Source organism: Rhinatrema bivittatum, chromosome 13 (assembly GCF_901001135.1).
Source record: "Rhinatrema bivittatum chromosome 13, aRhiBiv1.1, whole genome shotgun sequence".
In the NCBI taxonomy this organism is placed as follows: Eukaryota; Metazoa; Chordata; class Amphibia; order Gymnophiona; family Rhinatrematidae; genus Rhinatrema; species Rhinatrema bivittatum.
Window position 1 is genome coordinate 82459880 of NC_042627.1, and position 27140 is coordinate 82487019.

At 48.3% G+C, this 27140-nt stretch overlaps 1 protein-coding gene across 1 annotated transcript in view; it reads right to left on the reverse strand.

The window, feature by feature from the left end:
- The window catches only part of EIF3J (eukaryotic translation initiation factor 3 subunit J), a 54603-nt gene that overhangs the window by 3777 nt on the left and 23686 nt on the right, over nt 1–27140 (reverse strand). Inside the window, exons 3-7 of the mRNA XM_029574776.1 lie at nt 11703–11745; nt 11232–11323; nt 5136–5250; nt 4589–4747; nt 1996–2069 (exon numbers count right to left, since the gene is read on the reverse strand). Coding sequence (XP_029430636.1) covers nt 1996–2069; nt 4589–4747; nt 5136–5250; nt 11232–11323; nt 11703–11745 — 483 coding nt within the window. The remainder of the gene's footprint in view (nt 1–1995; nt 2070–4588; nt 4748–5135; nt 5251–11231; nt 11324–11702; nt 11746–27140) is intronic.

Genomic DNA, 27140 nt, shown 5'->3' on the forward strand with positions numbered 1-27140 from the left:
GACATAGGAGCTGTTTCACTGGGCAGAGCAACACCCGTTAGTGTTGGCAGCATCCCATGTGGCTGGAGTGGAGACTGTTCAGGTGGACTTCCTCAGCAGCCATGTGTTAGATCTAGGGGAATGGCAGCATGCAGATAAGGCAATGGCTCTCATTTGGTCAAGATGGGGAGCTCAATTACACTTGATGGCATTGAGACAGAATGCCAAGAGCACCCTACTTTTTCAGCTGCAGGTGAGACGTCTGAGTAGGGGGTCTTGATGCTTTTGTGCAGTCATGGCAGTGCAGGATCCTGTTGTACATGTTGCCTCCTTTGCCTCTGATAAGCAGAGAGCTAAGGCACATAGAGGCTCATTCAAGTTGGTGATTCTCTTAGTTCTGCAATGGCCATGACATCTGTGGTTAGCATACAGTAACTGACAGTTGACAGTCCCTTGCGATTCAGGCTACTATGTCAAGGGACAATTTTCTTGGAACAGGCAGTTCACTTCTGTCTCGTGGCTTGGCTTTTGAACAGAAGAGATTATGCTTGAAGGGGTGTTCTGAAGAGGTTATTACATCTTTGATTCAGGCCCGGAGACATACTTCCTTGGCTTATTAGAGGGCGTGGAAAATCTGAGTCACGGTCTCTCGGAAGGGGTGTTCCTCCCCTTTAGGCTTCGGTTTCTCAGATTCTGGCCTTTCTTTAGGATACTTTACAGAAAGGGCTTGTGTCAATTCACTAAGTTCTGATGACAGCCTTGAGCTGTTTTAGAAGTAAGATGCAAGAACTATCTTTAGTCTCACATCTGGACATGGTGAGGTTCCTCAAAGGAGCAAAGCATTTGAGGCTCCAGTGAGATGGGCGTTTCCTTCATGGAACCTTAATTTGGTTTTGAAGGTTCAGTTTGGTCCACCATTTGAGCCACTGGGGAAGGTGTCATTGAAGCACCTTACAATGAAACCTCTGGGGAGAATTTGTTCGGCTAGAAGGATTTCTGAACTTCAGGTGCTGTCTTGCACAGAAAACAGTTTCTTCAGATTCTGCAGGAAATCTGTTGAGCAGTGACTTGGTCTTTACTGCACACTTTCATGTTCAGATGCTGGAAGCTGCTGCTTTTGGAGAGTGTGTGCACTATGCGAGGTCTCAGGTTTCCGCTCAGTTTAGGGGAACTTGGCTACATCCCATGTGTCTGGACTGAACTGGGGAACAAGGAAAGGAAAGGCAATGGAGGGTAAAGTGACTTGCGCAATGTCGGGACTTGAACCCTGATCTCCCTGGATCATAGACCGCTGCTCTAACCACTAGGCTACTTCTCCACTCCTAGGATCTCAGAGACATGCAGAGTTGTTTTCTGCATCTTAAGATCCAAAGTGATGTAGTTGCTATCACCGTACTGTCCTCACACTTCCCAAATCAAATGAAGACAGACTGTATAGTAATCCTAAATTGGGATAATTAAAATATACACATTTCAAGCAATGCCTACTCCCTTAAGATTTTTATAAAGTAACCTGATTCCAGCAGGAAGGTAATGCACAAAATGAAAGTTAACTTGAAGCATAGTAACACAACCAACCAAAACAGAAGCCAGGGGCCCAGCACTGGGCCCCCACCCCCAGGAATTCTGCTCACTTTTTACTGTGAAAGTCTCGACCTTGTACTGTATTAGCCCAATTATTAAAAAAAAAAAAAAAAAGATTTTACTGGGCCAAGTAAAAGAAAACAGCAGGAATAGTGAGAAGCAAGCAGACAAAAGGACAAGGAGTTGAGAGAGGCATAAGCAGCAAGCCCAAAGGGTGTGAGAAAGGACAGCGTGCACACCTAGCAAACCATAAAAGATGTTTCAGTTCTTAAGTGCAGCTTTCTAGAAAGCTCGTCTTGTCCTGGAGAAATAACCTAGTGTGCTAGCTACGTAATGCAGATGTGCCTGCCGATAGCTCAGTCTGGAAAGCAGCTACGTTACTTTTAATCAGCCTTTGCCTAGGTCACCAGAGGAAGGATGCTTGAATCTTACCTTTTCCTGTTTCTGTTTTTCACTGCATAGCACCGTCACAGAGTTTACAATTTTTTTCAAATCATCAACCTCCACTGAGGGGGAAATAACAAAAAACAGGAATGGTGATAGTTATCTGAAAGGCTCCCTTAAGTGACGCTCTCCATCCCGTCCACACAGCACCAGATGCAGAAGGACCTTCGCTTTCCGCTTCTATTCTATTTTCCCCAGGAATCTCTGTGTTTATCATAAAAACAAGCAGGAGAAAAGGACCTCTTTTCTCCCTTTTTTGTTCATAACAAATTCTGGGGAAAATAAAATTTAAAAGCCTTAAACAAAACTCCCTACAGATACAGTTTGCTGACACTGTATACAGACCTATACATTTTGTTCATCAACAGAAGCTGTGATCTGTCCCTCCCGATGCAGCACATCCCTGAAATCCAGACGTGTCAGGGGGGGGGGGGGGGGGGGGGGAACGGACATACTTCTTACATGAATTCTGTGAATATAGTGTTCCCTGTACGTACCTGGATCAGTTCAGACCGCTGGATTTTGCCTCTTCCAGCGGATGGAGACAGAGAAAAATTGTAAGGCACCCCCTTCTTAACCTGGCGAGCCACCTGCCGCTCCTGAGTATTTCTCTGTCTCCAGCAGATGGAGGTGGTGCAAAACCTGCGGCCTGCACTTTTGGTTGAGGTGTAGGCTAGGCTCAAAAGTAAAAGGAACTCTGCAGATCAATTGCTAACAGAGGATCAGCAGGTCTCAGTGAGACTATCCCCCCTGATAGGCAATTCAGGAGCTAGGGTCAGCGGTCCCACATAGCTCCCTCAAGGTAAGGCTTTAGGGGTGACACCGGTAGTCCAGTCCCTCCCCCTCAGTCCCAGTCAGCTTTTACCGGCGATCGGCAGTGTTATCGGCAGCTGTCACGAGGTTAGAGCCATTTTGTGCTCTGCTTCCTTGCGACCCCATTATGCCGTGCCCATCGCATTGCACGGCCTGCGGGGAGTCCACTCCGATTCTCGGCTCTCCCACACAGGCCTTTGTATTCGGTGCGGGGAAGGCACTTCAGTCTTGCTGCTGGTGTCTCACAAGTGGCAGCCTGATTGGGGCAGTCAGGCCGATCCGTTCCCGCTGAGTGCAAACGGCAGCCATCTTAGAATCATTTGCCGCAGCAGAAGAAGTTCGGGCTCTAGCGGGAGGGGAGCTCCCTCAGCTTTCTCCAGTCCCCGGCAGCTCAGAAGACCCGCGGGAGCGGCCCAGAGAGGATTTAGGGGGGTGATCTCAATATTTTACCACCCGGGGGCTGAGGCCTTCTCATTGGACTTTGAGCTTGCGAGGGAGGCTGCGATACAGGGGCAGCCAGATGGTCCCCCAAGCAAGGTGCTGAAATCTCAAGACCCCAGGGATCACTGAGTAAAGTACCCCCTGCTATTCCAGTACTGAGACCCCCACACACAGCTCTGCCAATGCACCTCCCTCCTGCCCTGCAGCACCCCCTGCTATTCCAGTACTGAGACCCTCACACACAGCTCTGCCAATGCACCTCACTCCTGCCCTGCAGCACCCCCTGCTATTCCAGTACTGAGACCCCCACACACAGCTCTGCCCATGCACCTCACTCCTGCCATGCAGCACCCCCTGCTATTCCAGTACTGAGACCCTCACACACAGCTCTGCCAATGCACCTCACTCCTGCCCTGCAGCACCCCCTGCTATTCCAGTACTGAGACCCTCACACACAGCTCTGCCAATGCACCTCACTCCTGCCCTGCAGCACCCCCTGCTATTCCAGTACTGAGACCCCCACACACAGCTCTGCCCATGCACCTCACTCCTGCCATGCAGCACCCCCTGCTATTCCAGTACTGAGACCCTCACACACAGCTCTGCCAATGCACCTCACTCCTGCCCTGCAGCACCCCCTGCTATTCCAGTACTGAGACCCCCACACACAGCTCTACCAATGCACCTCATTCCTGCCCTGCAGCACCTCCTGCTATTCCAGTACTGAGACCCTCACACACAGCTCTGCCAATGCACCTCATTCTTGCCCTGCAGCACCTCCTGCTATTCCAGTACTGAGACCCTCACACACAGCTCTGCCAATGCACCTCACTCCTGCCCTGCAGCACCCCCTGCTATTCCAGTACTGAAACCCTCACACAGCTCTGCCAATGCACCTCACTCCTACCCTGCAGCACCCCCTGCTATTCCAGTACTGAGACCCTCACACACAGCTCTGCCTATGCACCTCACTTCTGCCCTGCAGCACCCCCTGCTATTCCAGTACAGAGATCCTCACACACAGCTCTGCCCGTGCATCTCACTCCTGCCCTGCAGCTCCTCCTGCTATTCTAGTACTGAGACCCCCACACACAGCTCTGCCAATGCACCTCACTCCTGCCCTGTGCACTATTCCAGTACAGAGACCCTCCCCTCATACACACAGCTCTGCCAATGAACCTCATGACCTGCCCTGCAGTACCTCCCGTTTCATTACAGACAATCTTCCCTGTAAATTTTACCAAGGCACCAAGTTACAGCACCAAATTCAGTGAACTGCTCATGAGCATATCGCCAAGTCCACAATATATTTTAAAGTTCTACTTACATGAAGTACAGATATCTCGTACTAATGCTTCCAAGAAGCTGGCATAATGCAGGGACTTCTCGTAATGCGTAATCTTCTCTTTTAATAGTTTTCCAAACTCTGTAAAGTCATCTTTTGAGGATGGATTCATGGCATCGATTCCAGACACACAATTTTCTCCTGGAAATGGAGGGCATGAGACTCAGGACAGAGGCTATTGAGCTTGCAATCCCATGCTGTACCAGGGCTCCAGTTATTTACTCCTTTGTAGGCCTCACCACCCACTCGCCCTGCAGAGGGTTAGTGTATGTGTCAATAGAGGTCTGTGAATTTGTGTCACCTTACATGTGGAACCGCTGGCAAAGCTTTTCCACATTCCCACTGGCAGGCCTGTTCCCCACTTTCACATTACCGGCACTGTTTGGAGGGTTAAGGCAGGTCTGCTGAGTGCTAGCAGAGAGGATCTGCACTTTCTGCCTGTCACCAGTAATCCTGTTCTCCTCCTCCAGAGCTGCACTTGTTGGCCAGACGCTTGATTAGGACTCAGCCCATAGATCCATGCACTCACCAAAAGCCTCTTTTGCCAGCTCAAGGTCAGCAGCCTCTTGTAGCTCTTTCAGCCGCAGTTTTTCCGCTAGCTGTTCTTCTAACGTAAGCTCCTCAGGCTCTGCAGATTCCTGTAACTACAGAGAAGATATTCAAAACCAGCAGCAGCCTCTCTTCAGGAGCTCTGTCTAACCTGGAAAACATTCAGCAGGCTTGGACACTTCTTGGGATAATGCCAGGACACACCCAAATGTATTTACACACTTGCCTTTCCAAACCCAGGCTCAAAGTAGAGTAGATAGGTCCCTGCCCCAGAGGGCTTACAGTCTAAATTAGTACCTTAGGGAACAGAGGGCAAAGTAACTTGTGCAAACTCACAAGGAATAGGAACGGGAGAAGCGGGATTTCCCAGTACTAGAAAATCAAATACTTCCTAAACCACAAGAACAAGTTACCCAGCTGCTTTATATTTTATAAAGATAATCTAATTCTGAACATTAAAGTGTTTATATAGCCCTACACCATCCATTAAAATGTAACCAACTGCCCCCATCCCACCGAAAGTGTGCAAGCAGATAATGTCCCAAAAAAACACAAAACAAAGCCACGCTGCGGAAAGAAATTCCTTCCGGGGATACTAAAGGTCTCTCTGGCAAGAGAATCCAAGCAGCGTCCAATGTGTGGATTCACAAGAGATCCCCACCACCCCCTGAAGGAGGAATTGGTTTCTGAAACGTGGCCTTGCTGCGGGGACATTGTTCTGAAAGCCAAGTACAACAGGAAGTCTAAAAAATATATTGTTTTTCTCAATGGCTCTTCTGGAAGCTGTGCTGAAGGCAAAAGTGGGACGATGCTAAGTTAACATAACACATTTATTTATTTAAATCTCTCTCTATACCGTCGTTAAGGTGGATACAGACAACGGTTTACATAAAGGCACATAAAGTAATGCTATTGTAATCTTACATGGGTGCCATACGGTTCGGTAACAGTTTTTAAGCAAGATTAATTAAATGAGGTTGAAAAAACATGTCTAGTTCAATTCTATAGCAAATTGATTATTTTTAAAAGCAATACAAAAAGTTTAAAATGTTTTGGGGGACATTTCCTGCTTGAATATTTACAGTGGGATGTGGCAGTTAATGTTTAATGGTTCGGTGTTCAGCTACACAGCACATGAAGATACCTTGCACCATAAACCTTTTTTAGGGCCAGCAGTTAGCGTTCAGAATATGCTCGATAGTCCTACAGGAGCAGTCCCCATGTTGGAAGTACCGGGCCACTCCAGCAGCACAGGAACGTGGAAAGGCAGTACTAGGGCAGAGTCTCTAGCATCTAAACCTGGAAAAGCCTGCCAAGCTAGACCACGGCTGGAGCCGGCTTGCCCTTAGGATTTCAATAGAACTCCTTCTCAAACTTGCCAAACGTAAAAGGCCAGCTCTGGGCCTGGATGAGCTGTGAACAATACTATTCTGAGCAGTCTCGTCCTCCTCGTTCTTAATCGGTTCTGTTCCTGGCACTTTGTATGAGAAACAATGTCTGCTACGGACCACAGGCCAAACCCAGTCAGAGTCGTCATTTTGCTTCCCTGCAGCACCAAACAGAACAAAAAACAGTTCTTCTGGGACAGATGGACACCAACCATGACCATTTTAGTAAAAACTTCAGGGAAGTGAGCCAAGTACAACTTCGCTTCAGAGGTAGTTAAGTTCTTATAAAATAATTCAGAGGCGGCTGCCTGAAGACCTCGTTCTAAATACAGCAGCAGACATCACACAGACATTGACAATTTACAAATATACAGAGTTTAAAAGTAGAAGAGAAAAAAAAGGGTGAATTAAAAAGAAATTGAACAGCTTTAGGGTTCTGCCTGTGCTCCAACGGAACCTGAAGCCTTCCCAGAACAGCGGCACCACCAGACCTGGGAGAGGGGGGAGAGGGGGGTGAAGTCAATCTACTCAAATCATCAAATGCCAATCATCTACTCAAAGATATCGCTCAAAACTTGCTGAATACAAGAAAGCAATACTAAATGCCAAACGTGATTACTATAGCTCAAAGATCAAAAACGCCACAAATAAATCACATTCTCTCTTCAACATAGTAAAGAATCTTATAGAAAACACCACCAGCAAACCAACCTCCAATACCAACCTCCAATACCAACCACCTGAGCCAAGAACTAGCAAAATTGACATAATCTCAAACTCCTTCAACAAGTCTCCTTCCTTTAAGATCCCTCATAATACTTCAACATCTTCCTGGTCAAAGTTTGAACCAATTTCCAACATTAATTTAGAAAAGTTACTTCAAAAAATAAACCCTGCTCGACATGAACTTGATTCTATTCCTACCCGAATTATAAAGGAAATCTCAAATATTATTTCTCCTATACTTGCCTCAATCATAAACAAATCACTTGAAGGTCTTCTCCCATCCAATCTGAAAACTGCAACTATCATTCCTATCCCAAAGAAAAAGAACATGAACCCCAATGATCTAAATAACTATCGTCCAATCTCAAACCTTCCTTTACTTGCTAAATTAATTGAGAAAACTGTTCTGCTTCAACTTAATGAACATCTTGAAACCAACAATATACTTCACCCCGCTCAACACGGCTTCAGAAAGAACCGTAGCACTGAAACCCTTCTATTAAACCTTACCAACAAATTAATTAGAGGCCTTGATAACAATCTGAATCATTTACTAATCATGCTTGATCTATCTGCTGCCTTTGATACAGTAGATCACAATTTACTAATTTCAAGCCTCACCAACATAGGCATTTCTGGAATTACTCTTGATTGGTTTACTTCATTTCTAAAAGGAAGATTTTTCAAAGTCACCTTTAACAACTGTCGCCTAATATAGCTGGTATGTACCTGTACATAGTCTCCCTCTTCTATTTTTTATTTCATTTTTGTTTCTGTTGTCGTATACTTCATCTAGATACGCCTTTCCACCCGCTCCCCATCCCCTCTTTCCCATCCCCCCCGCCATCCTTGCCCCTTTTGGTTCTTTTTGTATTCTGATTTTTGGTTCTGTTATTAATGTTATATTGTTACATTGTTTCATTGTATTTCCCGCCTGAGTTCTTTGTAAACCGGCATGATGTGCTTCACGAATGTCTGTAAATAAAAGTTAATAAATAAATAAACAACGTCTATTCTGATCCCTATCCTCTAGACACAGGAGTACCTCAAGGATCTGCCTTGTCTGCCATACTTTTCAATATTTATCTCCTTCCACTATGTAACTTCATCTCCAATCTTGGCATCACGTTCTTTCTCTACGCAGATGATATTCAATTACTAATCCCCATTACTTCTACAATTGAAGAAGCCTTAATCCTCACAGTAAAATACCTCAACTCAATCAAAACTTTCCTCAACCAACTAAAACTACGTTTAAACAAACAAAACTGAATGGATCCTAATAAAAAGAAACTTCTCTATTCACTCCTCTCAAATCCCATACATTCAAATTGACAACTCCAACTTACAAATGAAAAACCCAATAAAAGATCTTGGCATATGGATTGATTATGACCTGAGCCTAAAAATCTGCATTGCCATAAAAACGCGAGAAGGCTTTCATAAACTCCAAATCCTAAAACATCTCAAACCATTACTATACCCGAATGACTTCAGAACAATTCTTCAGACCCTCATTTTCTCTAGTCTAGATTAGTGCAACGCAATTCTCCTAGGTCTACCTAAATCCTCACTAAGACCACTGCAATTACTTCAAAATGCTGCAGCATGCATTCTCACCGGAAAAAAGAAGTTCGATCACATCTCCCCAACCCTAAAAAAACCTTCATTGGCTACCTATCTCACAAAGAATTAAATACAAATCCTTAACCATCCTACACAATGAAATTCACAAAGTCAACAATCCATCCCTGGACAACATGATTAAAATCCATAAATCACTCCGTTCAAGATCTTCGAACAAACTACAACTATTCATTCCTCCTCTCTCATCTGCAAAACTTTCTACTAGACAAAGAGCCTTCTCTATTGCCAGACCTAATGAATGGAACTCTCCCAGGATACCTAAGTTCCATCAAAGATCCCAAAAATTTCAAAAAAGAACTAAAAACATGGTTGTTTAGACAATCATACACAGAATGATATAATCTATATTTAACAATTCAACCCCATCTTGAACCCTAATACTTCTGTACAATAGTCTTTGCAAAATTTAAACCTAATTGGTATCTTTCTAACATGTTATCCTCTGCTCTTTACTGAGATGTTATGTTATATGTATTACTATTTGTATTATTATATTTATAATTTATATCTGTTCTATGTAATGAGGTTGTTACACTGTAAACCGGAATGAAGGCTCCCAGCTATATTTCGGTATAAAAAAAAGAACATAAATAAATAAATAAGTCAGCTTCCAGCTACAGCGGCACCGCCGGACCTTTGTGGGGGGGGGGAGGTGAAGTCAGCTTCCAGCTGTCACCGTAACCACTTCTCATGGACGATAAGGAGAGGAGCGTTCAAAAATGAAGCTTTACCAAATTATCTTCATGGAAATTTCTAATGACTTTTCCCCTGTGGGTTCTACACAAGTGGCTAGAGAGAGACTTACTGCAAATCACCCTGCAGTGAAACACAAACTCAAATCCTTTCTGAACTCACAGGTTAAGCCTACTCTTGTCTAGTGCTTCTCAACGCAGTCCCCAGGGGCAGGTTTTCAGGATATGCATGAGGTATATTTGAATGCATTTCCTGAAATCCAGACTGGCTAGCAGTGCCTTGAGGACTAGGTTGAGAAGCACTGCCCTAGACAATACATATTTTGGGTTTGAGACCAAGTGCATCTGGGAATATTACATTGTACATAAGAGACAATAAAAAGCTCCAGGAGCCCTACATGCAAAGAAAACTCTGGACAAATATGACCCCCCCCCCCCCAAGTAAAACTATTACAATTATTTGATAGCATCATTCAACTAATCTTCTTATACAGGAGTAAGGTCTGCAGTCTCATTAACCCCAAACTATACAGAAAGAGAAATCCTGTACGACCAGTTCTGTAAACAGAGACCCTCCTTATCTACAGAAACACCCCTAATAATGGGTGCAGAACAGAATTACTTACTACACACCATGCAAATAAAGAATATTCAAGTTCTGGTGTCTCCTCAACAGCAACACAAACTCCCTCCACTACCACAAAACAACCCTGGAAAGACATTCAGCACCTGTGTAGCAAGCCTGACATACCAATCCTGCACCAAAACAGCAATGCAAATACATACCTAGAACACCAATACACCTCCTACTGAGAGGAGAAAATTGTAAACACAAAACACACACTAGCAGAATACCTCACCTGGATCACAAACGCAAAAACAGGCAGACCCTTACCAAATACAGGATAAATGATCACAAACTAGATGTAAAAAGATGCCACAAACCTAAACTGGAAGCTCCAAGAAGCCAGACCCTGTATGCAATGAAACAAATGCATTTCCTCATACGCTCTGAAAGACACAGATCAGAGATGCACATTTCCCACCAAAAATTGGCAAGAAACACAGTATAATCCTGGGGGAAAGAGGAGCAGGAGCAACAAGATCTGCGGAGGGACCATACAGCCCATTTCCCTGACACTTAACAGTCATTTTCACCTCTTTCCCTACCCTATTTTAATCATTCTGTATATTACTCGAGAACAAGCAAAGTGATCTGTAGCACACACTTCCTTCTTCCAGCCTGTGTCCTCACCTTCTCTGGTTTTCGTGGTGAAACCAAAGAGTGAGGAGAGCGAATCACCAGGGATTGATTCCCTGCTCAGCTCAATACCCCCCAATCAGGCATTACCAAAAAAAGACAAAGGTTAAAGCAAGTTACACAAATCAGGGTCACCACAGAATTGTGATTAATGGGGAAAAGTGGGGCAGGAACCAGCCAAAAGGACTATTCTGCAGGCTTTGATCTGAAGAGTTTAGTAAGTCACGTGCCTAGTAACTGTACCCCTACTTCTATACCCGAGGAGAGGCAGCAGAAAATGTTTCTAGAGCACTGTGGGTTTGCTGTCTGTCAGAGGAGCAGCACCAGATAAAGGGATGAGAGATGCACAAGCAGCAATTTACCATCTTTTTCAATTCCTCTTGCTTTTTCTTCTGTTGCTTCTCCCTCTCTTTTATTTTTTCCTGTAATACTTTCTTTTCCGATACTTGTGAATCTGTAGAGGAAAAAAGAACGATGAAAACCTGCCGGAGTCTAAGAGAGAAATGAGAATTTGAATGAGGTACAGAGCAGCTCTATACAACTCTACTATGAAGGAGGAGAGTATTTCCAGCACCAGAGAAAAAAAAAAAAAAAAAAAAGAGTGAAGGATTCCTACTGCTTCACCTGTCGCTCAAATTATCTTCCCCACCAGCTCTCTTATCCTGCACTCCTTTCAGCCATATGTCTCTTCCCAAGTCTGATCAACCAACCCCATGGTAACCACCACCTAGCTGGCTAGCCATAGTCTCTCAGTCCCTCAGAATCCTATTCTACCTCATGCACATCTATTCCAGCCCCATCAGCCCCCAGTATGCAGAATCTCTAACTCGAACCTGTCTTCTCTTTTTTCTCTTCTTCCTCGTCATCCCAGTTATCCTGCAGAACAAAAGTTCAGTCATTAGTGTGCAGAAGGCATTTGGACACCATATCTCAAGGGCAGAGCAATTCAGACATCATGCTGGTCTCTTTCTTTAGGTAATGGTCCAGGCCACACATAGCATAACATTAGGATATGCCCCCAGAATAAGTGTGCTCTGACCTTTCACAAGATTACACTGCAGCATAAATGGCCAGCCCCCTCATCTTTTGAAATGTACTAGTGACGTTTTGGCGATTTATGGAATTAAATGGCGAAATTATTTATCTGATAATTTTGTTTGCCTTAGTATAAAACAGATGGACAGAGTACCAATAGCTTTATGCTCCCCTGCCAGCAGATGGAGATGGGGGTCAGGTTTCAAAGCTGCTGTCACCCTAGGTGCACTCCTGCAGTGACCTCAGCCTCTCCGTATTCTCTTCAAAAACCACTGTGAACGTACTATTGAAAAAACGTGATTAAAAACAGATAACCATAACTGTACCCCAGTAAGATTATAGATGCCCTGATCTAGGGGCAGGATGACAGCTTACCCATAATATCTTGGAATAGATATTCACTCCATGGGTGAATCCTTGGCACCATTCTTGGGCAGCCGCTGGCGGGATGCTGAGTCCATCTGCCTACACTAAGGAAAACAAAGTTATCAGCTATGTAGTTTCTCCATTTCTTAGCGTGTAGCCAGATGGACTCAGGATCAATGAGATGTATAAAAGCTATTCCCAATTGAGGCAGGAGCCTGCCCACAGTCCAGCTAACACTGCATCCTCCCAGGCCTGGCGATAGAACCTGGAGAAGGTGTGCAAGTCACTGCTCGGCAGATAGCAGCCTAGCTTCCACCCATGAGACTGCCTGAGCCCTAGTGGAATGAGCTTTAACCTGAAGGGGTAATGGCTTCATGCCTCCACATAGGCTCCTGTGAGCATCTCCTAAATCCAGTGAGCTATGGATAAGCCTGCAAAGCTGGTTCGCCCTGCTTCCTTCCACCATGAAGGACAAACAGGTGGTCCGTCTTTTGGACCGCTTCTAAAAGTTCCAGATACCACACCAAAAGCCTGACTAACATTCAAACTGCTGAGGAGATGGTATTCTGTCCCCTTGTGTTTATCTAGGGACAGCAACGAAATGGATTGATTCAAATGAAACTCCGAGACTACCTTGGGTAAGAAGGATGGAACGGGACGAAGCTAAAACGTTCCTGGAGTCATCCAGAGGAACAGTTCCCAACACAATGCCTGTAGCTCAGAGATGAGAAATGCCGAGCATATAGCCACAAGGAACACTGGTTTTCAGAGTTAATAAATGCAAAGAAAGACTGTACAGTGGCCAAAAAGAGGGCCCTGCCAAAAACTCCAATGCTAAATTAAGATTCCACAAGGGAACCGGCCACTGTAGGGGTGGCCTGAAGTGCTTCACCCCTTTCAGAAAATAGGCCATTTCCGATGAGCCAACAGTCTGGTTCCGTTCACCTCGCCCCCTGAAACAGGAGAGCGCCACTACCTGGACCTTCAAGGAGTTAAGGGTCAAACCTTTATTCAAGCCGTCCAGCAAAAAATTCCAGAATTAGTGGGATTTTGACCGCACCGGGCCTCAAATACTCTAGGGATGTAGAGAACTTCAGTGTGCGAAAGGTGGCAATTACTTCATCAGGCGAGCTCTCTCAAGGGCCAGACCATAAGAAAGAATCGAGTCGGATCCTCACGAAGGACCAGTCCTTACTGCAGTAGGTCCCTATGCAGTGGGAGGCACCAGGGGAGGGGGGGGTGTTTCTCCACCAGGAGCCTTTGCATGTCCACACACCATGGATGCCCAGGCCAATCAGGAGCTCTTAGGACTAATCCCCTCTGGCACTCGATTCTGGAAGAGACCCTGCCCAGGAGGGTCCAGGTCTGGCTGAGTTTCGATCCCCAGGCTCAACCGATCTCTTCTGCGACTGAAGAATCAGGGAACCTTTGCATTGTGAGACGCGGCCAGCAGGTCGATGGACAGGAGACCCCAGCGATCTACTACCAGCTGAAAGGCTTTGGCTGACAACATCCACTCTCCTGGATCCCAAATCTCCCTGCTTAGAAAGTCTGCTCTAATGTTGCCTTTTCCTGTGATATGAGAGGCTGATATCATCTGTAGATAGATGATCTCATGGAATAGGCAGAAATACATCTCCTGTGACACTGGTTGGCTTTTGGTTCCACCCTGGTGGTTGATGTAGGCTAACATTATGTGGACTGCTTGATCCTGGAGTCTGTGGCTGAATTATAGACATGCCAAATGACTACCTGGGCCTTCCAGGCAGTTGATGTTCCAGAAGGCCTCTTTCTTCAGTCTAATGTCCCTGGACTGTCAGTTCCTGACTGAGCTCCCCAGCCCTGGAGGCTTGTGCCTGTTGTGAGGAGCAGCCAGTTGAGGGAACATGGGTACACCCCTGCTCAGATGAGCTTCCTGCAGCCACCACTAGAGCTGAGAGCATACTTCCATCGGTGAATGGAGCCAATCAAATAGTCTTGAGACAATGGGTTCCAACATGACAGCAGGAAGTGTTGAAGTGGTTGCATGTGTGTCCCTCACGGCACTACTTCCAGGGTTGCCATCATTAAACTGAGGACTTGAAGATAGCTTCACACAATTGGGCGAATCGTGTTCAGACACTTGGGACATCAACTTCCTTATCCACGTGGTCGGAAGGAAAACCTTGTCGTGCTTGGTGTCGAACCAGTCTCCCAGATATTCCCAGGACTGGGAGGGTTTGAGACTGCTTTTGCCCAGGTTTACAACCCAACCAAGTTCCTGAAGCAAGGTGGTCACCCTGTTGGTCACCCGGAGACTCTCTTCCATGGACTTGGCCCAGATCAAAGAGTCATCCAAGTAGAGGTGCACCAGGATCTCTTTTCTCAATGTTGCTGCTACAACCACCACCATAATCTTGGAAAATGTTCTGGGGAGTGGTAGCCAGGCCAAAGGGCAGTGCCCAGAACTGATAATGGCAACCCAATACTGCAAAGCATAGGAAACTATGTTCTTGCCAGTTTGGAATATGTAGGTAGGCCTCAGATAGGTCCAGGGGAGGATAAGAACTGACTGTATGGCCATTATCACGGAGCAAAGTGTTTCCATGTGGAAATGAATCACTCGTAAATGTCGGCCAGGATGGGGCAAAAGGAATCTTCCTTCTTAGATACCATGCAACAGATGGAATGATGCCCCGTATTTTCCTGGGGCACAGGTACTGGGATTATAGCCCTCATCCTGAGGAGCCTTAACAGGGTAGTCTCCACTGCCTGCTTCTTGTGCTAGGAGTGGCAAGACGACATCATGAATATGTCCCGAGGAGAGCTGTGAAATTCCAGCCCTTATTCTTCTTGTATGACCTCCAGTACCCCATTTGTCCAACATGATCAACCCACCAGTGGTAGAAGAGGGACAGCTGACCCCCTACCTCCTTGTTCAGAGGGTGGGTCAACAAAACTTCATTGGGGGGGGGGGGGGGGGGGGGGTTCGGGAAGAACCTGAACATTGGGCTGCCGACTCCAAAAGGACAGACCTCTGAAATGTTCTGTAGGTGCAAATGCATTGGAAACCCCTGATCGACCCTCTCTTTTCTGGTAGCTGGGGCCAGAGATTCCCCCCATTTACTGGCCAGGTTTCCTAATTCATTTCTGAAGAGGAGTGATCCTTTAAAGGGCATCTTTTTGAGATTTGCCTTGGAGGTTGTATCTGCTGACCAATTCTGCAGTCATAGCTGTCTTCTGGCCACCACCACTGAGGCCACTCCTCTGGCCGAGGTATGTCAAGGTCTGAGCCCACGTCAACTAAAAAGGCAGTGGCGGGTTCCATAACAGCTCTGGAATTTGCCCCAGAATCATCCACCTCCCGAGAAAGGAGCAGGTACGAACAAGTTACTAGGGCATAAGAACATAAGAAAATGCCATACTGGGTCAGACCAAGGGTCCATCAAGCCCAGCATCCTGTTTCCAATAGTGGCCAATCCAGGCCATAAGAACCTGGCAAGTACCCAAAAACTAAGTCTATTCCATGTAACCATTGCTAATGGCAGTGGCTATTCTCTAAGTGAACTTAATAGCAGGTAATGGACTTCTCCTCCAAGAGCTTATCCAATCCTTTTTTAAACACAGCTACACTAACTGCACGAACCACATTCTCTGGCAACAAATTCCAGAGTTTAATTGTGCGTTGAGTAAAAAAACTTTCTCCGATTAGTTTTAAATGTGCCCCATGCTAACTTCATGGAGTGTCCCCTAGTCTTTCTACTATCCGAAAGAGTAAATAACCGATTCACATCTACCCGTTCTAGACCTCTCATGATTTTAAACACCTCTATCATATCCCCCCTCAGTCGTCTCTTCTCCAAGCTGAAAAGTCCTAACCTCTTTAGTCTTTCCTCATAGGGGAGTTGTTCCATTCCCCAATCTGTAAGGTCATTGCTATTGCGTCAAAGGCCTGTTTTAAGGATGGACTCCATGCGCCTACCATGCACATCCTTTAAGGTCACTCCTCCCTCCACTGGGATAGTTGTTCAGTTAGAGACAGCATAGACCAGTGCATCCACTTTAGGAAAACGCAAATGTTCTCTCCCTGCCAGATCCAGTGGGTATAGAGCTTCTAACACTTGCTTCTGGGCCATCCCATTCCAGGTCAAACTCCTCCTGGATGGCTTCCAGAACTGGAAAGTAGCAAGAGGCTTTCCATAGGGAAATCAAAATGGGATTCTTTTTTGGTTCCGTCAGAGTCTGCCCCAGGAGCTCCCAAGCATCTTCAGGTTCTGGGAAACTAGGGCCAGCAATTCAACTATATGGAAAAACCATAACATAGTAATATGGATCTAAACCGGATCCTCTTCTTTGTCCATGCTGTCCGGGTCCCTGCCAGGGATACTCTTGGTGAGTCCTGTACTTCAGGACCTGTAGCTACTGCAGTTTCTATTCCTGCTTTGGAAACATTGGAAAGGAGGTTGAAAGTGGGTACTAGTCAAGCATGGCTTAAGGTCTGCCGATAGGGCTGGGCGGGCTTACCAGCTGAGGTTCCGTCCAGACAGGGATAAGTGAGGTAGCAGACTGCACCTGTATGAAGGCTTTGAAAGAATTCAACCCAAGGGAATGCAGCTGGGTCCATGCCTAGCCCAGATGTACTGGGGTAGGCACTGCTAGATTTCCCTCTCCCATGGATGACCCACTCCTGGGGTTATTCAGATCCAGGGTACTTCTGGTTAAGGCTGTGGCTGACCCATCCTCTGAATGGGAGGAGCCAGGCTTAGTAAAGTCTGGGGAGGCCTACTCGCCGTGGGCTGCCTCACAGTGCAAACATAAGCAAGAATCCAGGTCAGACTGTGCAGCCCCAATATGCAAGCAGCGCAGAGAGAAAATGCTTATCTTTCTTTGCTGCCGGCCATCGGCGACTGTAACAGGAATTCTCAAATGGGGGAGGGACTTTAGGTTTCACTGCAGGAGAGCGGGTCTCCATCTTTTCTCCAATTTAAAAGTAGGATTCTTCTTGCAAAAGGTACAGCGATCCCCATAGGGAAATCATGTCCGCATCTGCTGGAGACTGAGAAATACTGAAGGGGTGTATCAGCTTTGAAACCTGTCTCCATCTGCTGGCAGGGGAGCATAAACCCATTGATCCTGAGTCCATCTGGCTACATGCAACGAAAAGATTGCTTTGGCAAACACCTACAAAAAGTTTGAGGCCCATCTTAGGGAACTGCAGAGTCTGGACACAGAGAAAGCTCTCAAATACACTGGGCAGCCTCCTAGCTAGGGCTGTTAAGTAGAAGGTGGGAAAGCCTCAGTTTCTATAAGTGCTCAGATGACTCATACAGTTGACCCAGTGGAGACTGAATGATTCTTTGCACACAGTTTTACTCTGAGCTATATTTGAAATCTGCTTTTGACAGATAGCGCACATTTTTTGCCACAGTTGGGTCTGCCAATTATAACTGCTGTGCACCGCGAAGCATTGACTGCATCCATAGATATGACAGATATTGAAACGGCCGTCTCTGCTCTACTGGAGGGTAAATGCCCAGGGCCTGACTGTCACCCTATAGATTTCTTTGAAAAAATCTTTCCCTGAAAATCTTCCTTCCTGTTTGAGCTTTTTAATGCAGTGTGGACAGATGGCTCGACCTTAGGTGATCTGAAGAAAGTGAAAGATGCCATGGAATGTGGCTTGCATCCCTATTTCTCTGCTGAACTCAGACCTAAAAAGTTTAGCTAAAATAATGTAGTTATGGCTGGAAAAAAAGTTTTACCTTCATTAGTGCATAGGGACCAAACAGCTTTTTTGAAGGAGAGCCTTTCTAATGTCCAACACCAGGTGCTGGACATCTTGCATATGGCCAAATCATCTTCTGGACACAGACAATTTCTTGGCTTGGATTAAGGCAATGTACGCCAGTCTACGTGCACAACTTGATTACTGGATCCTCTCTGCATTTCCCATTGGCAGAGGGACGTATCAGTGCTGCTCTTTGTCTCAACTACCATTCGATCTGGCTATAGAACCACTGGTCCAGGCCCTTAAACCACCTGACATCAGCAGAGTTCAATTTGGTGGGGGCAGACATAGGACTTCCCTTTACACAGACAATATTTTGTTTTATTTATCCAACCCTCAGACATCGGATCTGGGTTGCTATGGCAATCTGGCCAGCTATAAAGGCAATTATGACAAAAGTCTGAACTATTTCCAGTTGGTGCTAGGGCCATAATCCCCAATTGCATGTCAGGTTTTAAAGTTGCCTGGGATAGTTTAATATTTTTTCCTAGGACTTTAGTAAAAGTTTTCATTTTCCCCTGAGCAATATTAGGCAAGGACTTACAATCGTGGATGGTGATATGTATAAACTTGCAAAAAAAGAGCGTTTTCTCCAAATTATTATTGTATTTCTTCCAGCAGGTTCCCTGCCACATACCTACCTGGGTATCTGAAGCCCTAAATATGTTCAAATTTATATGGCATCAGAAACCAGCACAAATGCGGCTCAGTTATAGCTCCCCTAGATACTCCCCAATCTCCAGATCTTCCTCTAGGAACTTAAAGTCACATCCTCAGGCGGATTCTTTTTGGAGAGGGCATTTGTCCCCTCCTCCGGGACTAGAGCAGGTTCATTCAGGCATAACTACAATGGGACAGTGGAGCAGAGAGGCTGAGGTCCCTCCAGACCTAACCTTCAGACACTAGGGTGGCGGGTAGCAGAATGTTTGCTCTGAAATGGCAGTGCCGCCATAAAGCTCTCATCAGAAGAACCTGCCACACTGGGTCAGACCAAGGGTCCATCAAGCACAGCATCCTGTTTCCAACAGTGGCCAATCCAGGCCACAAGAGCCTGGCAAGTACCCAAAAACTAAGTCTATTCCATGTTACCGTTGCTAGTAAAAGCAGTGGCTATTCTCTAAGTGAACTTAATAGCAGGTAATGGACTTCTCCTCCAAGAACTTATCCAATCCTTTTTTAAACACAGCTACACTAACTGCGTCCTCTGGCAACAAATTCTAGAGTTTGTTGTTTTTTTTAATTTTATTTTTAGTTATTTATAATTACAGAGCAAGTCAACGAAACTCAGAGAAAACGAAATGCTTTTACAAAAAAAAAAAAAAAAAAAAAAAAGAGACATAACCACATATATATCCCATCATATGCATTAAAGGAAAATTAGTTTCTTACCTGATAATTTTCGTTCCTGTAGTACCAAGGATCAGTCCAGGACACCTGGGTTGTGACTCCGCACCAGTAGATGGAGACAGACTAAAACTTGTGGGCGGAGCCATATATGCCCCTGTGCCAGTCACAGCCCCTCAGTCTTACGGAATGTCAAAGTAGAACACAACCAGAGAAGTAAACAAAACTAGATACCGCTAACTAACGGGGAAAGAAATACCCCTTCTGGAAACGGACTCTCCAACCGAGAGAGCGAACAAGCGGAACAGAGCAAAGCACAACACAGAGCGGACTCTCCATTACTTCAGCGCAGCACTGCGGGCGGGATCCTGGACTGATCCTTGGTACTACAGGAACGAAAATTATCAGGTAAGAAACTAATTTTCCTTTCCCTGTACGTACCAGGATCAGTCCAGGACACCTGGGATGTACCAGAGCAACCTACTGAGGGTGGGAAGCAGAGAGTCCCGCTCGGAGTACCCTCTCTCCAAAACCCCCGGAATCGGTAGCCCGGACATCTAGCCGGTAATGCCGGATAAAAGTATGCAACGACTTCCAGGTGGCCGCCCTACAAATCTCTTGAGGCGACACCTGAGAAGCTTCCGCCCAAGACGCTGCTTGAGATCGAGTCGAGTGAGCCCGCAGCCCCACGGGAAGAGGTTTTCCCCGCACCAAGTACGCCGCACCAATGGCCTCCTTGAGCCAACGAGCGATCGTTGTGCGGGACGCTGCAGCTCCTTTCTTTGGTCCAGAGAACAGGACAAACAGATGATCTGTGACCCGAAACGGATTAGTGACCTCCAGATATCGGAGGAGGGATCTCCGCACGTCAAGCCTCCGTAACTCCCTCTCTTCGGTAGCAGAGGAGTCTCCGCACGCAAAAGCGGGCAACTCCACCGATTGATTCACGTGAAAAGACGAGACCACTTTCGGAAGAAAGGAAGGAACCGTCCGTAAGGAAACCCCCGAATCGGAGATACGCAAGAAAGGTTCCCTACAGGACAGGGCCTGTAACTCGGAAACACGCCGTGCCGAGGCAATCGCCACCAAGAATGCCGTTTTTAAAGTGAGATCCTTAAGAGTCGCGCGTTTCAAGGGCTCAAACGGCGCCGTGCATAGAGCGGAGAGAACCCAGTTGAGGTTCCAAGCCGGACAAGGAAGACGTAACGGGGGGCGAAGGTGCTTAGCACCCCGAAGGAAACGAGCAATATCCGGGTGAAGCGCCAGGGAGTTACCTCGCAAACACCCCAGCGCCGCCACTTGGACCCGTAGGGAACTGCACGCCAGACCTTTGGCCAGACCCGCCTGAAGGAACGCTAGAACCTCAGCGACAGAAGCCGAAGTGGGGTCCACCCCTCGCTGCACGCACCAGTCCTCAAAGACGACCCAGACACGGACGTAAGCCAAAGACGTCGACTGCTTCCTAGAACGCAGTAGCGTGGCCACCACCGCATCTGAATAACCTTTTCTCTTCAGTCGATTCCTCTCAAAAGCCATGCCGCGAGACAGAAGTGATCCGCATCCTCCAAACAGACGGGGCCCTGATGGAGTAGGGCCGCCATTCCCTGGAACCGAAGGGGTGCCGCTACTGCCAGTTGTACGAGGTCTGCGAACCACGGCCGGCGAGGCCACTCCGGTGCCACCAAGATCACGTTGGCCGGATGCAACTCTATGCGCCGTAGAATCTTGCCGATCATCGGCCACGGGGGAAACACATAGAGCAGCACATCCGTCGGCCAGGGAAGCACCAACGCATCGACGCCTTCTGCCCCCCGCTCTCGTCGTCGACTGTAAAATCGCGGGGCCTTCGCGTTGTGCCACGTGGCCATCAGATCCATGTGGGGCACCCCCCACGTTTCGCAAATGAGAAGAAACGCTTCGTCCCCCAGCTCCCACTCTCCGGGATCCAGACGATGACGGCTGAGATAGTCCGCCTGCACGTTGTCGAGTCCCGCAATGTGAGACGCTGCGAGGTTGCTGAGATGTAGCTCCGACCAGGCCATCAAGCGCTGAGCTTCTTCTGCCACCTGGGGGCTCCGGGTCCCCCCCTGCCGGTTGATGTATGCCACGGTGGTCGCATTGTCCGACAACACTCGGACTGCCTTTCCCCGCAGCAAAGGTAGAAAGCCTGCAGGGCCAGACGGACCGCTCTGGTCTCTAGGCGATTGATAGACCACTGGGCTTGCGACACTGACCATAGGCCTTGAACTGAGCTCCCTAGACAGACCGCTCCCCAACCGGAGAGGCTGGCATCCGTGGTCACCACTGTCCAACTGGGCACCAGGAGAGAGATTCCGGCGGAAAGATGACTGGGGTCCAGCCACCAACGCAGGCTGTACCTCGCGTGTCCCGCTAGAGGAAGCGGTAAGTGGAAATCCTCCGAGACCGGCTTCCAGCGGGAAAGCAAGGATGACTGTAAGGGTCGCAGATGAGCGAACGCCCATGGCACCAGCGCCAGCGTGGAAGCCATAGACCCTAGGACCGTAAGGTAGTCGCAGACCCGCGGTTGGCGGAGAGACAACAAGCGGTGTACCTGAGTTTGCAATTTGACCATCCGTTCGAGGGACAGAAACACCTTGCCCTGCTTCGTGTCGAAAAGAGCTCCCAGATATTCCAAGGTCTGCGTGGGTGTCAGATGACTCTTGCTGAAGTTGACCACCCATCCCAGGGACTGCAACAGATGGAGGACCCTGGCCACCGCCATCCGACACTGACCCTCGGACTTCGCCCGAATCAACCAATCGTCCAGGTATGGATGGACCAGGAGACCTTCTCGGCGCAGTTGCGCCGCCACCACGACCATCACCTTCGTGAAAGTACGAGGGGCCGTTGCGAGCCCAAAGGGGAGCGCCCGAAACTGGTAATGCCGACCCAGAATGCAGAATCTGAGGAAGCGTTGGAACGACGGCTGGATGCCTATGTGAAGATACGCCTCCGTGAGGTCCAGGGAGGCCAGGAATTCGCCTGGCCGGACCGCAGCGATGACTGACCGGATCGTCTCCATTTTGAAGCGAGGAACGCGAAGGCATCGGTTCACCCCCTTGAGATCCAGAATTGGTCGGGACGTGCCGTCCTTCTTTGGAACGATGAAGTAAATGGAGTAACGGCCCGTTCCTCGTTGGCTGACCGGAACGGGGGAGATAGCTCCCAAGTCCTCTAGGCGGCGGATGGTGTCTAGCACCGCCGCCTTCTTCTCGGGAGCCTTGCAGGGTGAGACCAGGAACTTGTCCACTGGAATGCGAGCAAAATCTAATGCGTAGCCGTGTCTTATCACGGTGAGGACCCACTGGTCCGACGTTATTCCGGCCCATCTCTCGAAAAAACGACAGCAACCGCGCCCCGACGTTGGGAACGGCGTGCTGAGGCTGCGGCGGGAGAAGGGCCGACCCCCTTTCATTGTGAAGATTTGGGCGCCGTGATGGCCAGGGCACCCCCTGGTCTACCAAAGCGCCTCCCACGAAAGGACTGCTGCTGCTGCTGCTGCCACTGTGGGGTACGGGAGGAGGAAGACCGGAACGAGTGCCCCGACGACCTTTGAGGCCGCGCCCTCCTGGGCCCACGAAAGCGGGACCTGGCTGAAAAGGAAGGCCGCGACCTGGATCTATCTTCGGGCAACCTGAAAGCCCTATTTTCCCCCAGGGAAGCCATCAAGTCATCTAATTCCTTGCCGAACAGCAATTTACCCTTGAATGGCAGCGCCCCGAGGTGAGCCTTAGAAGAGCCATCCGCCGCCCAGTTGCGTAGCCACAGGAGGCGGCGCGCCGAGACAGACGCCACCAGGGATCTAGACGAAGTGCGCAGCAGATCGTGGAGTGCATCTGCGCCATATGCTATTACCGCTTCCAACTTATCCGCTTGCGCTGCCTCGTCTGCCGAAAGATCCGCATTGGCTTGAAGGACCTGAGCCCAGCGTAAGCCAGCTCTCAAAGCGAAATTCGTACACATGGCGGCCCGAATTCCTAGCGCTGAAACCTCAAAAATCTTCTTGAGCTGTACTTCCAGCTTCCTGTCCTGAAGGTCCCGAAGGGCTGTCGCACCCGTAACCGGGATAGTAGATCTCTTCGTAACCGCCGAAACCGCCGAATCCACCTTGGGAAACTTGAGAAGGTCCAGCGCATCCTCCGGGAGCGGGTAAAGTTTGTCCATGGCCTTGCTGACCTTCAACCCTAACTCCGGAGTGTCCCATTCCCTGAACATGATGTCTGTTGAAGAAAAATGGAACGGAAAAGCAACTGCTGGTCCCGTGAGGCCTAACAGGACCGGATCCATGTTCGCTTCCTGACGAACCACCGCCGGAGGAGGGTTTATTCCCAGTTCTTGGATAATGGCTGGAATTAAAGGTGGCAATTCATCCCTACGGAAGAGCCTGACCACTTTGGGATCGTCTCCTTCAACTGCCTGTGAGCCTTTTGCTACGCCGGACGTAGCGGAGCCGTCCGCTCCCACATCGTTGGGTTCCTTCTGGGTCTCCTCAGGGGAATCAGCGTCCTCCTCGGGGGAAGAATCGGTGTCCGCCTCCTGTGGGACGCCACGTGGAGGCCGCTTCCCCCGCGAGGCGCCCTGGGGCCCCTCCGCGACCCCCGAAGGCTTCCTGGACCTCTTCTGCGGTGGAGCTCTGCGAGCCTCACTCCGGCCGCGCTTGCTTTTTTTATATTTCAGGACCTTGCGCAACAAAAGCGCAAGGTCCTCCGAAAGGGAGCTCGAGTCCGAGGAAAAATCAGCGGGACTCCCCGGGGACCCTGTGTCCCCCGAGGGACCCCCTCCGACCGCGATCCGCTGCGGGGAAAGCGCGGGAGGCAAGGCCGAAGGCCCTGCCGTTTCCCGCGCCATTTCGCGGCCCGTGGCCAAAATGGCCGCCACTCCCGCGCTAAGCGGGAAAAGCTCTTGGGGCTTTTCTGCAGCGCCCCCCCCGCGCGAAGGCGATCGCGCGGGCCGAAAACGAGCCCCCCGAGGCGCCCCAGACGTCCCCTCTCCGCCCGGGATGCAGGCCGCGCACAGACTGTCGCGCGAAAGACGCGCGCGCGCCGAGCCACAGGCCCGGCAGACGGAGCCGCGAGGCATGCCGGCGAAGAGGCGCGAAAACGGGGCAGCAGGAGCGACGAAAAATAAAGAAAAAATTTCGAACGGCCTCCCCCAGTCGGCGGCGCCCCCCCTGCGAGCGGCGACGCGAAGCAAGAGAGAGCCGGCACAAAATAAAAAACAAACCTTTTTTTTTTTTTTTTTTTTAACAAAAAAACCTGTCGCTGTCCACGGTCCTGGAGCCCTAATCCAGCAGGGGTGAGTGAACCGGGCTCCCCGGTGTCACCCCTGACGCTGCTACTAGGCCAGCTGGGTCCTCGACCCTAGCAGCGGCCTCAACCAGGGGGGGGTGGTCCCCTCAGAACCTCACAACCCCCCTGGGAGGCAGGGCGAAGGGACCTAAGTGACAATTTAGAAAAAATTTCCCAAATAGAAAACACCGTAGCCTAAACTGGCCTAACGAAATCAAAAGAACCGACCCTGACGGAGTACCAGAACCAGGGCAGGCAGGGCTGTGACCGGACCTGCACCATCTACTGGAGACAGAGTAAGACTGAGGGGCTGTGACTGGCACAGGGGCATATATGGCTCCGCCCACAAGTTTTAGTCTGTCTCCATCTACTGGTGCGGAGTCACAACCCAGGTGTCCTGGACTGATCCTGGTACGTACAGGGAAGAAGCATTCTCCTTTTTAGAAATCTGAATAGAGGGACAGCATATAGGAAGATAATAAAGCAAAGAATTACAAATAAATGGTTTTATATAGATTAATGACTATCCTTCAATTTTGATCCTTGCTTAAGGTTTTAATCCGGGGGTAACAATTATCCTCCTTGCATTCAAAAAAGATTTTAATTGCTCGGGGTAGAAAAAATATAACATTCTTTTGATGATTTTACACCACACTTACAGGGATACTTAAGAGCAATCACCTGAGATCTCATGGCAAGAAATGCCCGTCTCTTACCCTGAGGGACGGGGGCAAAATCTGGAAATGCACGAATCTTAGATCCCCTAAATTGGAGATCAATCTTTTCATTATCTCTGTTATATCTTTTTCAATTATAAATGATACTAAGAGTGTAGCACACTCATAATATTCTGAAGCTGAATCCTCTAGAAACCTAGTCAGATTACCTTTATCTATTTGCTGTTTTTCCTCTGTTTCTAGCTGATATAGGTAAAAAATACAATTTATTCACTGATGGTATTTCACCTTCTTTAAATCACTTCATAAGAGTAACATAGGGTAATTCCCCAACCATTTTCAGAAAATTTTGAAATCTTAAATTCAAATGTCTCGAGTGGTTCTCTAGAAATTCCAGTCTTAGATACAAGATTTAAATCCTTTATGATTTTCCCCATCTCAATTTCAGCTTTTTCCAATCTGTTTCATCTCTTATCTGCGTGTCAAAACCCACCAAATTTTGTTCCACACCATCTAGATTGTCTTGAAAATCCCCGATTGATTTTACCAAAGCAGCGATTATATCTCAAATCGCCTCCAAAGTTATTTTGTCCGGCCTACCAGGCATTTGAAAACAGGGTCTAGAGACTGACTCACCCATTCTCTGCACTGGAGATAGTCCCGCCAGCAAAACTTCCCTTCCAGGGTCAGTCAGCACTCCTCAGAGCCCCTCAGCCACCCCCTCCGTAGTCAGGGTGGACACTGGGATCATCGCAGTCAAACCTTCGGCTCGCGTTGTCTCAGGGCCCGCTGGCGCCTTCCGCCCTCCTCCTAACCGGGTCACATCCACCACGCCACAGTCCTGCGACTCGGCTGTCGGGGGGGGGGCTCTCAGGAAGTGAAGTGGAGTTATTTCAGGCTTGCGTGGATCTGGGGGAGAGAGTGACTTCTCCAGGTAGAGCCAATGCTTCCTCAGTGAACTCCACAGCGGAGTTTTCTCCTCCCGTTTTCAATGGCCCCTCAACAAATTCCAGAGTTTAATTGTGCGTTGAGTGAAAAAGAACTCTGATCAGTTTTAAATGTGCCATATGTTAACTTCATGGAGTGCCCCCTAGTCCTTCTATTATCCGAAAGAGTAAATAACCGAGTCACATCTACCCGTTCTAGACCTCTCATGATTTTAAACACCTCTATCATATCCCCTCAGCCATCTCTTCTCCAAGGTGAAGTGTCAAATGCCCCATACCAGGCATAGAGGCCTGCCTCTGAGGGAGACTGACGCAGGGGTTATTCAGTGGGAAGCCATGCGCGTCGAATGCATCAAGGGAGATGGGAAAAGGAGTGATGCCCCAGGGCTCCAGGAGAAGAATGCCTCGACACGCTGGATGGGGATCTTGAGCAGTGCTCCAGCCGAGGTCTGTGCCTTCTGACTTCGAGACATGTGTTCCACCAACTTCAGAACGTGCTTTGCTGGGGCAGAGGTACCCGAACACTGCAGAGGAGTCAATGCGGTATTCATAAGTGCCAGGTGCTTTGGCCACTTCGGATACCTCAACGCGGAGGTCGTACTGGACAATATTTTGTGCTGCTTCAATGCGCCATGCTTTTTCAGGACCCTGTGCTTCAGTGACGTAGATATTGGCATGGAGTACTTTGAATCATAAGTTGCGTGTTTCGACTACAATGCCAGCTGCATATCCATTTTTTTTTTTTTTTTAAAGGTATTTTACTCGCTGTCTTTGTATTGTGGTTTGGCAGAGGGGGCTAGGTTCAATTCGCTACCTGGGGCTGGAG